Source organism: Apiospora aurea (assembly GCF_038362705.1).
Source record: "Apiospora aurea strain CBS 24483 chromosome Unknown utg000002l_segment0_segment0, whole genome shotgun sequence".
Lineage (NCBI taxonomy): Eukaryota > Fungi > Ascomycota > Sordariomycetes > Amphisphaeriales > Apiosporaceae > Apiospora > Apiospora aurea.
The window spans coordinates 2,443,831-2,456,562 of record NW_027117389.1 but is presented as its reverse complement, the minus strand read 5'-3'; the positions used below and the strand labels follow the sequence as shown (position 1 = coordinate 2,456,562).

The 12,732-nt window shown below is 54.7% G+C and overlaps 4 protein-coding genes across 4 annotated transcripts; 2 read left to right on the top strand and 2 right to left on the bottom strand.

Moving 5' to 3' along the window:
• Nucleotides 1-118: 118 nt before the first annotated feature.
• PG986_003142 (uncharacterized protein) lies at nt 119-1,011 on the top strand (the record flags this gene model as incomplete). The annotated part of the gene is made up of 4 exons (XM_066839364.1): nt 119-664; nt 712-779; nt 833-897; nt 956-1,011. 4 exons carry the CDS (start codon nt 119-121, stop codon nt 1,009-1,011), a joined length of 735 nt encoding a protein of 244 aa, XP_066704428.1.
• A 2,935-nt stretch (nt 1,012-3,946) lies between these two features.
• PG986_003141 (MRS7 family protein) lies at nt 3,947-5,557 on the top strand (the record flags this gene model as incomplete). Its single annotated transcript, XM_066839363.1, has 1 exon — nt 3,947-5,557. One exon carries the CDS (start codon nt 3,947-3,949, stop codon nt 5,555-5,557), a length of 1,611 nt encoding a protein of 536 aa, XP_066704427.1.
• Nucleotides 5,558-6,967: 1,410 nt separating this feature from the next.
• Nucleotides 6,968-9,025, bottom strand: PG986_003140 (uncharacterized protein; the record flags this gene model as incomplete). Its single annotated transcript, XM_066839362.1, has 1 exon — nt 6,968-9,025. One exon carries the CDS (start codon nt 9,023-9,025, stop codon nt 6,968-6,970), a length of 2,058 nt encoding a protein of 685 aa, XP_066704426.1.
• Nucleotides 9,026-10,338: 1,313 nt separating this feature from the next.
• On the bottom strand, nt 10,339-12,081 carry PG986_003139 (polysaccharide lyase family 4 protein; the record flags this gene model as incomplete). Its single annotated transcript, XM_066839361.1, has 3 exons — nt 10,339-11,432; nt 11,494-11,856; nt 11,907-12,081. The coding sequence occupies 3 exons, from the start codon at nt 12,079-12,081 to the stop codon at nt 10,339-10,341; spliced, it is 1,632 nt and encodes a 543-aa protein (XP_066704425.1).
• Between the last annotated feature and the right edge of the window lie 651 nt (nt 12,082-12,732).

Here is a 12,732-nt window from a genome sequence, read left to right as displayed (position 1 = left end):
CAGCCTGGCTAGCTACACACCTAGAAGCAGGCAACTAGTCTGGAAACATCTACTATCGAGAACGGCATCGCACAAGAGCATAGACCTCATATATCTGAGGTTGAAGCCTTGCACCACCATGTCAGAATCCACTACGCCACCACCGCTTTCTACCGTGAAGGAGTCCTGGAGCCAAGAGGAGATGGCCGCGAGAGAAGCCATGAACGACGTGCCAAGCTACGAGGGTGACGGGGAGCTGCCTATGCGAAAAAGCATATCACGACAGTCATCGCGTCAGCATTCGCGCCAACAATCGCGACAGCCATCGCCAGACAAGTCACTGAAGAAGCCGCCAACCAAATCACCAATCAAGTCCCAGGTTCAAGTCAAGCCTCAGCAGCAAGAGGATGAGGAAGACGAAGAAGACGAAGAAGACGAAGAAGACGAAGAAGACGAAGAAGCGCCCGTGATACAGACTCGGATCTCCGTGGACCGGCGTCAAACGCGTACCCCCGAGCCCGCGCAGCGCCGGAGTCAGCGAGTCTCGATGCAGCCATCGCCCAGCACGCCCGGGCGCATTGCCCCCTTTGACTGGGATGACTTCGAAGCCCGGTACCAGAAGGCTCTCGGCGAGGCAGACGAAAAGGAGAAGGCTATCTTGGAGGAGTTCGACCAGCTGGTCAAGGTTCGTCAAAGCAGTACGCTTGCTCATCGATACTCTAGCTGACTCAGATTCCGCAGTACTTCAACGTCTGGGCCTCGGCATCGTCAAGCCACGATAACGAGCGCGCAGTCAAACGGTCAGTACCGCTATTTATCATGATTCGTGTCATGTGACTAACATGCTACCCAGACTGCAAACTCGCACACGATTCGTTCATCTCTCTGAGCAGAAGTTGAACCAGAAGAAGGAACACCGTAAGTCTTGCTTATATCACTTAGGGTTCCAATAACCCGGTGCTGATTTTGTTTCCAGTGTCGGAAGTTGTGAAGGCATTCCAGAGTGCCCTGGCCCTCCTTAGTGCGGCATGACAGGTTACGATCAGGAGCTCTGACAGACAGGAGTTGGAGGGAGCAAGCAATGATGCTCCTCGGCCAGCCGGGGCCTCTTGCTGCCCGAATTACGTACTTGCGGCGTTGTGTTGGCGTTGTTGTTTGCTTGAGAAATGAAGTTACGACTTATGAATTACGAATGTGTATTGCTAACACATGAACATTGGTTTGGAGCGGATCTTATCGACGACGCCTTTGTCTACGATGTCCCGCTTCCTGAAGTCAACGCGTAGTGAAGACTTACATAACACCGTTTTGCTCTACATTGCATTATGTATAGTGAAGTATATATACGAATATTGATTGTGGTTTTGTTGTGCAGTCATCCATCCTATATGTGTGTGATACGGTGAGCTCAGTTCAGCTGGTGGTTCCGGCCTGCCCTGGTCATATTGACGATGACTCGATCCCCTCTATAAGGGCTTGCATTGCATTCACTACGGTCTCTTTTGGCCTCCCGGGTTCGAGGATGAGCTCTTGAATGGTTCTCAAGACAGCCTCGTCTGTCTCATCAAGGTTGCTCCTCGGCATAGTGGCTCCGTACACACCGTCGTCCTTACCCGGATGGCCTCCGCGGCAACTTGTTCCATGTACTGCAGGCTCATCGATTCCACTTCGCCTGATCCCGTACTGGGGTCTACGAGCCTGTACAAGTCTAGGTCTAGCCTCGGGTCATATTTGAGCAAAGACGTCGGGATTGCGGCCAGCGAAAAGCAGCGACTCGACCTCCTTCGGACGACACGTGCATGCCAGTAAGAGAACCCTACACTCTGCACAGCTGACCAGGTGGTTCGGACTCACTTGCGGAAGAAATTCCAAGAGCGTCTGGACGGCGGCGTCCCATGCAAACGATGTGGGGGTCGATCGCCTCTCCAAACCTCCGAGGTTGATCATCTTCAGTATCGGCGTGAGCTCGTGCTCTAAACCGTCACCGCCAGGGAAGTGTCCGAACACCACTTCGAGGAAGCTTTAGTCGTTGCGCTACATCCGATGAAAGAAGGTCGCGTGTTGAAACCGCATACCATTCTGCGAATGTACATCTGAGTTATACAGAATATGTTTGGAAAGTTTCCTATCGATGGTCTCGAGCTGGACATTGCCCGATGCGCAGCTGGCGGGCCATACCAGAGTAATATGTATCCTGATGGCTAGGTAGGCAAGTCAACTTTACAAAGTCACAGTACTGCTCTGGGGGAAGGGAAGCCCTTACGACACAAGAGGAACCTCCAGATCAGTATTTCCCGAGGGGGTCGTCCGGAATGTCGAGTTTGTTTACGACGTGCATCGCGGCTTGGAGTGCCTATCATCATCGGTCATTTATCTATGCCGGCTACATACGTACTTGACACCAGATCCAAAACAGCAACCTCTTGCGTACGTGTGTGTAAATAAACCCTCAAGCCCGCTTCCTCCGCTAAAAAACCATGCCGTGCTGGCGTTGCTGCATTGCCGTCCGTCCCAAAGGGGATCTTCACGATAAACCGTCGTGTAGTTGCCTCTGTGGTTATCTTGATCTTGTAGACATGGCCCGCCGTCCCGTGGCTGACAAAACCCTCTACCGCATAGCGCCCGTCTCGGTCGAAGTAGAGCTGGATATTTTTTGGCGGTTTCCACGGGGTCTACTGGGCTGTAAGCCATGCTGAGAGGATGCGCATGAGGGTCTGGTGATAGGGACCTGAGCAGCTCTCGCCAGGTCTAACACAGACATGCACTGGATTAAGTGTACAGATGGTGTTTGATGCTACGCAAAATGACAAGAAAGGCATTGAAGATCTACGATATTGGATTGTTCAGATGCATGCTGCGTCGAGAAACCTGTGTTGTGAAGGTCATGGTCAGAACAACGAGATGATTGCGGTATTGGGGCCGAAGGATGATGAACAAAGGCCCCTTGCACTATAGATAGATGCACAGCGTCTTAAGTTGCATGCTCATGCTGCAGCAGATAGGTATGTGTTGTACGCTGCTGGCCGTGACTATAGTTCATGATATGCAGGTATAATAACGAGATAAAAATATGGTACGATGGCCGGTGGAATGGAGCGAGTCAAACATGAAACTAATTTATGTGTGGTATGCAAAGCCGAGTCGGCTAGCTTATGCTACTCCTTCTAGAGATTCCAGAGCAATAGCAAGTTCGGAAGCCCCATCGTGTCAGGGCTGCTGACGTGGCTGTAGGGTTGGAGGTACTTGCAGCTCGCAGCTGGAGGCGTGGAAGGTGAGGGTACAATGGCGCCAGGATCCATATATAGGTTACGATGACATGGAGTCTGCGAGACATGACGGGCGTTTGACTGCTGGGGGAAGCAGAAGGGCAGAAGGGGCAGAAGGGGCAGAAGGGGCGGAAGGGGCGGAAGGGGAAGGATGCTCGGTCTTTCTATAATCCGAGACGTCGGGCTGGGATCGGACAAGTCGGATTTACCTCTACTTGTAAGAAGATACCTGGGTACATGGAGAACTCGCGCATTCTAGAACACCCAGTGGCGTGTGAAGGGGCAGGCCATCGAAGTATCGATTCGGTACAGGGCCAGTACAAAAGATACCTCGATCAATTGATTAATTGATTGCCCTCCTGGCTGGCTAGCTGTCATCCAGCGGGTGGAATTAGCCGAGCGTACCTCCCATGCGAAGGGCGAAAGCCAAGAGCCAAGAGATGCCCGCCCATTTTACCAGTCCATCATTCTCAACAAGCTTCTCGATTCTTTCCCATTCCTATTAGTAGTACAGTACATCTTTAATTCCGACCCTCACTATACGGATACCCCGTCCTCACACACCTTCACATCCTTCTCCTGTACTACCAATATCCCCCCCCCGATTCTATTCCAATCATTCGTTCAGCCCAGCATAGCACGAGCAGCCAGTCCTTCCTTTTATTTTGGCAACCAGACTACAGCATCCCGCGCTCTCGACTATGAGCGCATCATCCCACCTTGCCCGCCGGGCAGTGGCCAGGAACCCCTTCGCCGGCCGCACACCCATCCGACCCGCTGTCGGCCTGGCATCGCACATTGCTCGCTACTCGCGCAACTCCCCCGCAAACACTTATGCGCTCGCACTGCTGATCCCCGCCCGCCATGTTTCCACCGACCGACATACCGCAGGTCCTCCCGGCGCACCCCCGCCGGGCTTCAACGTAGAGGAGGCTAAGAAGCCGCTCCCCAAGGACGGCTCCAGATCAGCCACCACCTCAGCCGCCGAGGCCAAGAAGGACGGCTCCGTCACAGCGCCCGTCCACGACGAGCCTTCTGCCGAGGCCAAGACGCTGACCGAGCTGGCGACGAAGAAGGAGGTCGAAGCCAAGGAGAAGGAGGAGAAGCAGGGCAAGAAACTCACCCTCGGCCAGAAGATCAGGCACGAGATCCAACACTACTGGGATGGCACAAAACTGCTAGCGACCGAAGTCAGAATCAGCTCAAAATTGGCTGTCAAAATGGCTGGCGGGTACGAGCTTACACGGAGAGAAAACCGCCAGCTTCAGCGAACGGTCCAGGATCTGGGACGCCTAGTCCCCTTTTCCGTCTTCATCATCGTGCCTTTCGCCGAGGCTCTGCTTCCCATCGCTCTCAAGATCTTCCCCAACCTGCTTCCTAGCACATACGAGGGCCAAAAAACCAAGGACAAGAAGGCTGCGACTCTGCGGACCACCCGGAAGGAGGTCAGCTCCTTCTTGCGCACTACCCTCAAGGAAACCGGCTTGCCTCTGACCGCAGCGACCGCCGCCAAGGAGGAGTTCGGTACCTTCTTCCGGAAGCTGCGCGCGACTGGCGAGCAACCCACTACTGAGGATGTCATCAAGGTTTGCAAGGTCTTCAGAGACGACCTGACCCTTGACAACCTCTCGAGGCCGCAGTTGGTGTCCATGTGTCGCTACATGAACTTGAACACGTTCGGTACCGACATGATGCTGCGTTACCAAATCCGCCACCGCATGAGACAAATCAAGCGAGACGATAAGGCCATCAGCTTTGAAGGCGTTGACAGCCTGAACGTTGCCGAGCTACAGATGGCCTGCGCTAGCCGTGGCATCAAGACACATGGTGTTTCCCCCGCCAGGTTAAGAGAGGATTTGCAGTCGTGGCTTGACCTGCGCCTGAAGCATGGCGTCCCCTCTACGCTCCTGGTTCTTAGCAACGCCTACCACTACGGCCAGAGCACAGAAACCACTGGCTTCAACAGCCAAATCGAAGCCCTCACTGGTGTGCTGTCTTCGATCCCCGAGGAGCTGTTCCACGAAATCGAGCTTGAGGTGCACAACGCCGAGGGCGCTGCCACAAACCGACAGCGTCTCGAGGTCCTCAAGGAGCAACAAGAGCTCATCGATGAGGAGAACGAGCAGAACCAGGAGAACCAGGATACTGGTCTGGCGACACCCAGAGACGTGGAAGATATCGACGAGAAGGAGGATCGTCAAGCAGCGGCCGATCAGGCCGGTGTAGAAAAGTCTCAAGTGGGCGAGGCTGTGCAAGCCGAGGCCGACGGCCAGGCTGAGAAGAAGGTAGAGGCCAAGAAGTCCGATAACTAAGCGGACCCGATGACCTCAAGCGAAATAGCCTGTGTATTCTTAGGATACTGTATCCCGCTTTTTTCTTTTGTTTACTGTGTTAATACTACACTATAGCGGAAATCCAGAGTACCCAGGGCTCGTGTGTCCATGACGAGAAGATGGGGACTTCTCGTGGAGTTAAGCGGAATCGGGCATTGTTATTATAGATTTGACGGACACATCTCATGTCATGATTAAAGAGGAAATATCAAATAGACCAAGCCATTGCCATCTAATGTCGACTTCTGGACTATCATATGTATAGTGAGAGTGCATCTTGTTTCATGGGTCCAAACGAGATGGCATATCTATTTGGTAACATCTTGTCAATGACACAAGTAGGTTATGAACCTTATTGGTTTCGTTTCGCCAACGAGGGGCATGCTATATCCATGCCACATTTGAGCCATACAAGCGAGACCAAGTACCACGGTCGATTATACCAATCGAGCAGCGGCAACAGACTGCGCCTAGAAAGTGACTGATGATATACCAGGACGGTTTCTTGAACGAAAATAGCCGGACTGCTTGATACTGGACTAACGTGTGCTATCCCTGAGAATTGAAAGCTCTTATTCATCGTTGCTCAGCTCCTAAACCTTAGCTGTGTGCAACCCCTCGGGTTCGGTGTACGGAGACAAACCCCTGGAGTATACTTAGCCCCGTGTGTGTAGACAGCATTGGCCATATACCCGCCACTGGCATTCTCGGGGGATCGCCTCCCTTCAGTCAGGTGAGGCGCCGCGTTTGATATCTCTCATCTCCCATCCCTCGTCACTTCCCCAGACACGGTAAGGGCCGAGCAAACTGTCTTTCGTTGCTTAGCCCTGCTCCTTTGAGGTTCGAGTTGCGACGTGCGTGCATTGCAATCGTAGCCATATTGGAAAAACGATGTGGCAGAAGCGCGTCGCGCAGGTGTTTGATGAAATCGACGCGGCCATATTTCTTGCACGCGTACTGGAAGGGATGTTCGTCTTTTTCTCCTCTCCCCAGCGAGTCGTAGGTATATCCGTTCAGGTGCAGTGTAGTCGGTTTGGTGTACGAACAAGAACAAGCCTGCTCGGATACCGCTGGCGATTTAAGTCCACATCATCTCCGGACGGTGTAAGACATATGCGGACAACATATATGTAGACCTTTCCATCTGATAGAAATAATGTAGCTGCTATAGGGAAGCGCTGCAGCGGCAAGGTCGATACAGTACAATGTATAGAACCTCGTCGCCATCTATCATCCCCTGTCATTGCAAGTCGAACTTGTACACAGTTTGTTCGTGGCATTGACCACCAAAACGTGGAACACGTAGTTCAGATGATAACAACGCACCGTGGATTACATTCCATAAGCTTATAGGTCATTGATTTTGAAAGCCAAAGACAAGCTTACTTCTCAGGTAGGAGAAGCCTCCGCAGCAGGTTTCCATTTGGCAATGTTGCCCATGAGGTCGATCTTGGCATTCGCACAAGCCCGCACAAATGGCGCTATGCCATGAATGTGCAGCAGTTCTTGTGCCGTGGTGGGCGGGTTCAGGGCGAGTTGCCTGATGGTGGCTTCTGAAATGAGCGGCGGGCCACCTGGAGAGCGCTGTCCTGGAGGGAGCTTCGAGACCACCATGCGACTGAGCGCCGTCAATTTCTTCTCAAATATCATGGCATTCTTCGACAGAGCGGGAGTTATATTTGGAGGCGCCCTCGAAGGGGTAGCTCTCGCATTGCCCCTTTCCCCGAGTTTGCCAGCTGACTGCCCACCTGAAGTATTCCCAGTTGAATTTCTCTGAGGTGGAAGTGCATCATATCGTCTGCGCTCGACATTCTCTCTTGAAGATGTCGGTATGGGCGAGCCAAACGCCGACTCATCAGTCAAGGAATCTTCCCGAGCTTGCCTGTTTTCGACGGCAGTGATACTTGCATCCGCCATGGAGAATGACAAACCCGTTTTCATATGCGGCGTTGGCGGTGAGCCCTTGAACTCCAGGCTCTGACCTACACGCTTGATATTGGCCTTCGGCGCCACAGGTTGCTTCTGTTCGGCCAATGGCACTTTTTCCCCCTTCACAAATGTTCTGATGATTCCCAGCCAGATATCTCCATACTTCTCGGCCTTCCGCGGTCCCATCCCCCGAATACGGAGTAACTGTTGTTTTGTTGTTGGGCGCTGGGCAGCCAATGCCTCGAGTTCGGCATTAGTTGCCACGCAATACGCAGGGACCTTTTCTGACTGAGCAGTATGCGTCCGCTGCGCCTTGAGGAGTTCGTGTAGTTCTGTTTTTAAGTCATCAAGGGCCGGTCTTGACAGCTTTGGCAACTTCGGGCTACCCTGCTTCGTGTCGGTTTGAGCATCACCATCCTCGGGATCCTTTCGCTTCTCCCCGCGGTCCGTTTTGTATTCATGGGATGCGCCAACAGTCTCGTTTCGCTTCTCAATGGGTATGCCTTTGGCCCTACGAAAGAAGTCCGCTGCGGTGTAACTGCCAGCACCGGGCCTTTCTGGCCGCAACCAAACGCTCCGGTTCATCAGACCACCCGGCCGGTCGTGGATGCCCGCATATCGATCTACATGTACTGGGAGGGTCGGCACAATGGCCATGGCCAAACGCTTAGCATCCATACGGTGGTAGAGCATGAAGCCAGCGTAAGCGTCATCAGCGGCGTAAGTAAGCTGGTCCCGACTCAATGGTTTACTCCAATCGCTGGTTCTTGTATTTCCCTTCCACAGGGGGAGCCCCAGGTGTTCCTCTACTTGCCTGGCGAGTCCAACAAGTTTGGTGGTGATCATGTCGTATTCTTCATCACCATAGTGTACTAGGTTGTGCAGGTGGCTCAGCTCGAAGGCTCCCTTGGGGTCGAGCCTGAAGAACTGGATCAGCCTCGCAAAGTCGGCGTTCATGACGCCTACGCCAACTTTGGAAATTGCGGGTGACTCCAGAATGGCCCGTAACGCAGGGGCGATGAGGTCGTCTACGGTGTTTCCCTGATGTAGGGCGATATGAAAGAGGGCGATCTTGCTTTCGCTGGCCAACTGGATCAAAGCTACTTTGTTCTTGAGGCCGGTACGCTTGTGGGCGTCCCAGGGCCACTCCATGTCGAAGCCGACAACTGGCGAGCCAAGGAAGAGCTCGGCCGCCTTCTGAGATTGCTCCTTGGTCCTGCAGTAGATTAGGGCGGGATTGTGGCCTTGGGCATTGCTATAGCGATAATAGTGCCACCATTGGCGCTGCTGCTGCTGCTGCTGCTGCTGCTTCTGTGGTGACCCATTGTTGTTACTGGGGATGGCCTTGGGGATGGGGGTCTTCAAGCGGTAGGACAAGGGCCAGGCAGGTCGCTGCCCTGGTGTCACTGGTGTCTTCTTCTGGTTTGCAGGAATTGATGGCGATGTTGGATTTGACCGGCCCGCAGGTCCTTGTCCTTGTCCGTGTCCTTGTCCTTGTGATGATTGGCTCGACGACATGGTCATGAGTGTCGGCAGCGGCCCGGAACGAACAAGACATTGCTCAGTCAAGCCAGAGAAACACACGTTACAACCCCACTCGGCTCAGGTGCCTCTACTAGTACTTGGGGCCAGCTACCCCCAGCTACCCCTGTAAGGCTGTAATAAGAGTCTGTACTTGTACCTCCTTCTCCAGCGCCGGGCTTTTGCCGACTTGCTTGCTGTACAGAATGCTGTCCACATTGTGCTCACTTGGTGCCCAGTTTGAGCGAGTTGCCCGCATGCAAGCTATATTGCTATTTATTCAGCAGCAGAGTGCTGTCAATGAGCCCATTGATTCCTCTTTTTACCCCCCTCCTCATCTCGTTGTGGCATGATGAGATTGCATTATGAAAGAGGGGACTTTTCGACGTTTCATCGCAAGGCTAGCTAAATGCAGCCTTAGCCTTTAGCGCCCCCCCCGCATTCTTCTGCCCTGTAGGTTAGCAAGTTAGGCCTTAGATCGATAGGCGCCGGGGGACTCAGTGTGGCCCTTTAGCGCGATCCTCTCCCGACGTCCTCCATCTCTTTTGATCCGTCCTCATACATTAGAGCCGCCGACTACACTCTCTGCATGCAAGCCCAATGCCAGCAGTCACGATTTTACTCAACCAGCCTGCTAGTCTTTCCATCATTTCGTAATATTATTTGGAATGGACTGATCGAATCCCTCTTCCTGTTGACTAACCCCTTACATGGCCAACTCTTTACCAAGCCAACCCAAGCTCTCCATGTTCACTCTGGCTGCTTTCCTGCTTAAGAAGCAACCGAGCTTACAAGAACCAGATGTGTGCTAGTATCTACCGCCTGTCATGAAGGACGTCGTCGCTCCATGGGTTGCGGGGCTGGCAGGGCCGGCGCCCGACTCTAGAAGTTGCAGAAGGGAGCTAGAAGTGAGGCTCGATGGTGGTATGCCACCTGACAGCTGCTGTAGAACACAACCCTACTTCCATCATCACCTCGGGCAGGGACCCCCAAACCATTGTAAACACTCCCCCGTAGCACATCACCACCTGATCCAATCCACTCATTATTTTGCCCTGATCCTCTATCCTCAGCATATCATTTGACATCTTCGCTATTACTATTTGCCATCACCTACACAAACCTCAAGCTTGGATAATTTGCAGGAGCTGTGTGTAAGGGCGTCTTTCTCTTCCCCCCCAGCATGTTGGATACGTTCAATACCACTTATGGCACCAATATGTTTTAAGTCAATCATCCTATACTAAAGCCTCAATTACTTGCTTTTATTAACTTGTACCCCAAATCCTCTTCCCTCCCTTCCTTCCCTATTATACCAGATCAAGGCAATCGAAACTGACCCCCGCGCTCAAGAACCCGCTCCCCCGGCTCCCCGACACGACGCTGATCGTGAGCACCTGCCACTCCGACGGGTTCTGCACCCACGCGCTGGCCGGCACGTCGTACGTCAGCATCGCGTTGTTGCCGCGGTACGTCCCGACCGTGAGGCTGCGGGTGCCGCCCTGCGCCGTCGCGGGCGGCACCCGGCTCGTCCAGCCGTTGACGCGGACCTGCGGGCGGCCGCCGATGTACGCCTCGGTGATGCCGATGCGCAGCTGGTGGCCCGAGGCGATCTGCTCCGCCGTGAGCCGGAAGTACACGACATGGTCGTTGTTGACGTCGACCCACATGTACCCCGGGAAGATGGACGCCGTCGACGTGCCCACGATGTAGTTGGACGCATCCCACGGCGCCAGGCGCGAGTCGGCCGGGTGCATGTACGTCGGCTTCATCGGCGTGTCGCCAAAGTTGAGGAACCCCCGGGGCGTGCCGTCCCACTCGCCGATGCGCCAGAGTGCCGGCACGTCGGCCGGGTCCGCGCAGGTGATGGTGTGGACGGCGGCCCCCTTGCCCGCCTCCACAGTCACGGAGCTCGTGTGCACCTCGAGCTCCGACTTGTACACGGTGAGCGTGTAAGTGCCGGGGAGCACGCCCGTGATGCTCCACGCGCCGTTGCTGCCGGCCGTGGCCCAGTACTGCGCGTCCGGGTTGGACAGGCCGATTACGTAGGCGTGGCCCTCCTTCATGTTGGCGAGGCCGATGCCGGAGACATGGCCGCGGCCCGACTGCGGCACCCAGCCCTCGATGCGCAGCTTGTCGAACCAGCCCCAGTCGGCGCGGCGGGCGAACAGGTTGGGGCTCGGCGGCTCCCCGTGGGTGAAGGCGAGCACGGTGGGGCCCTGCAGGCCGAAGCGCTCCGGGTCCGTGTGGCCCATGTTGTAGTGGTAGATCTCGTAGAGGTCCTCGCCGGTGAAGCTGCCGCGGCGGACGAGCGAGCGGAAGAACGGACCGCCCGAGGCCTTCTCGTGGTTGCTGCGGACCATCCACATGCCCGCGTTGCCGTTGGACTTGCCTACATAGTCATCTATTTCGTGGTGTCATATTAGTAAGAACTCTTCGTCGTGTCATTAGACATAACCACTTACAGTCGATTGTCCGGCCATACGTGTTGCCCGCATAGTGCTTGCTCTCGGTGAAGCCGCGAGAGTCCTTCATGACGTCCGAGGCCTCGATCCACTCGCTCCCGTCGTCGTAGTAGTCGGCGTCATCGGGCGAGTGCGGGAAGATGTTGGCGGGGAAGCGGACGATGTAGCGCGAGACGGTAACTGAGGCGTCCTTCTTGTTGGTGAAGATATAGACGTTGTTGTTCCTGTAGCGGAAGACCAGGTAGTGCTTCAGCGTGCCGTGCGTCACGCTGACCTTGATGACGGGGTTCATCTGCTCGATGGCCACGTCGCTCGGCCCGAGCCCGATTTCCACCTGCGTGTTCTTGTCGCCGTATCCTTGGTCTAGAATGGCATTAGTATGTTCCTCCTGACTGAAAGACTCTGTGACTTACACTCAACACCTTTAAACTGCATCGAGACAATGTCTCCGCAACACTTGCTGACCTTGACGACGAGGTCCGCGCCGCTATCAATCACATAATTCGCTCCATCATCTGACCAGCCAAAGCCGGCGAGGACCGCTGCCGGCCACACCAAGAGGGAGTAGAATAGGGCGAGGAGAAGCATTCTGGCGATGATTGCTCCAAATTAGTGCCAATTAGTGACGCTCGCACAAGGAGGCATGAGCATCAACAGAAGCCCATCGGGAGGCAACCGGAACGGCCATGTGTTTTATAGGCAGTCTATAGAGAGGCCCCCATTGCCGCGGCTTCTGCGGGAGTCGTCCTATCGGAGCACCCTCCGGAGAGCATTTCGGCCTTTCTGTAGATCAAAGGGTGAAGGCTCAGCCCAGGGGCATCGGTAACCCCATAGAGGGGCACAAGTGTCAGGTTTCACGTGGTGGCTCGTCCATGGTATACCAACGACATTGGCGGAATTCGGCAGCGAGGAAGACAAGCAGCACTGCCTAATCGCCAACCGTTCGTGATCGACTCGTGGGTGCGTTCGGCAACACTAGCTGGTCGTGGTTAGCCTCCGCTCCTCGTTGCTCCACTCCCGGGGGCGGGGCCGAGCGAAATGCAGGGCCGTCGACAGGGGCTGCCGTGGCAGAGTCGGATTCCCTAATTTCCATGTGGGATGATGTAGCATGGCAGGGAGGGAGAGAGGAAGAGAGAGAGCGCGGCTGTTGAAGCTGGGCCCTACTACCGTACGTCACAGTCCAGAGGCAGCGATCGGGTCTTGTCAACGCAAATTAAACCGCAGGGCGAAGGGCGCGGG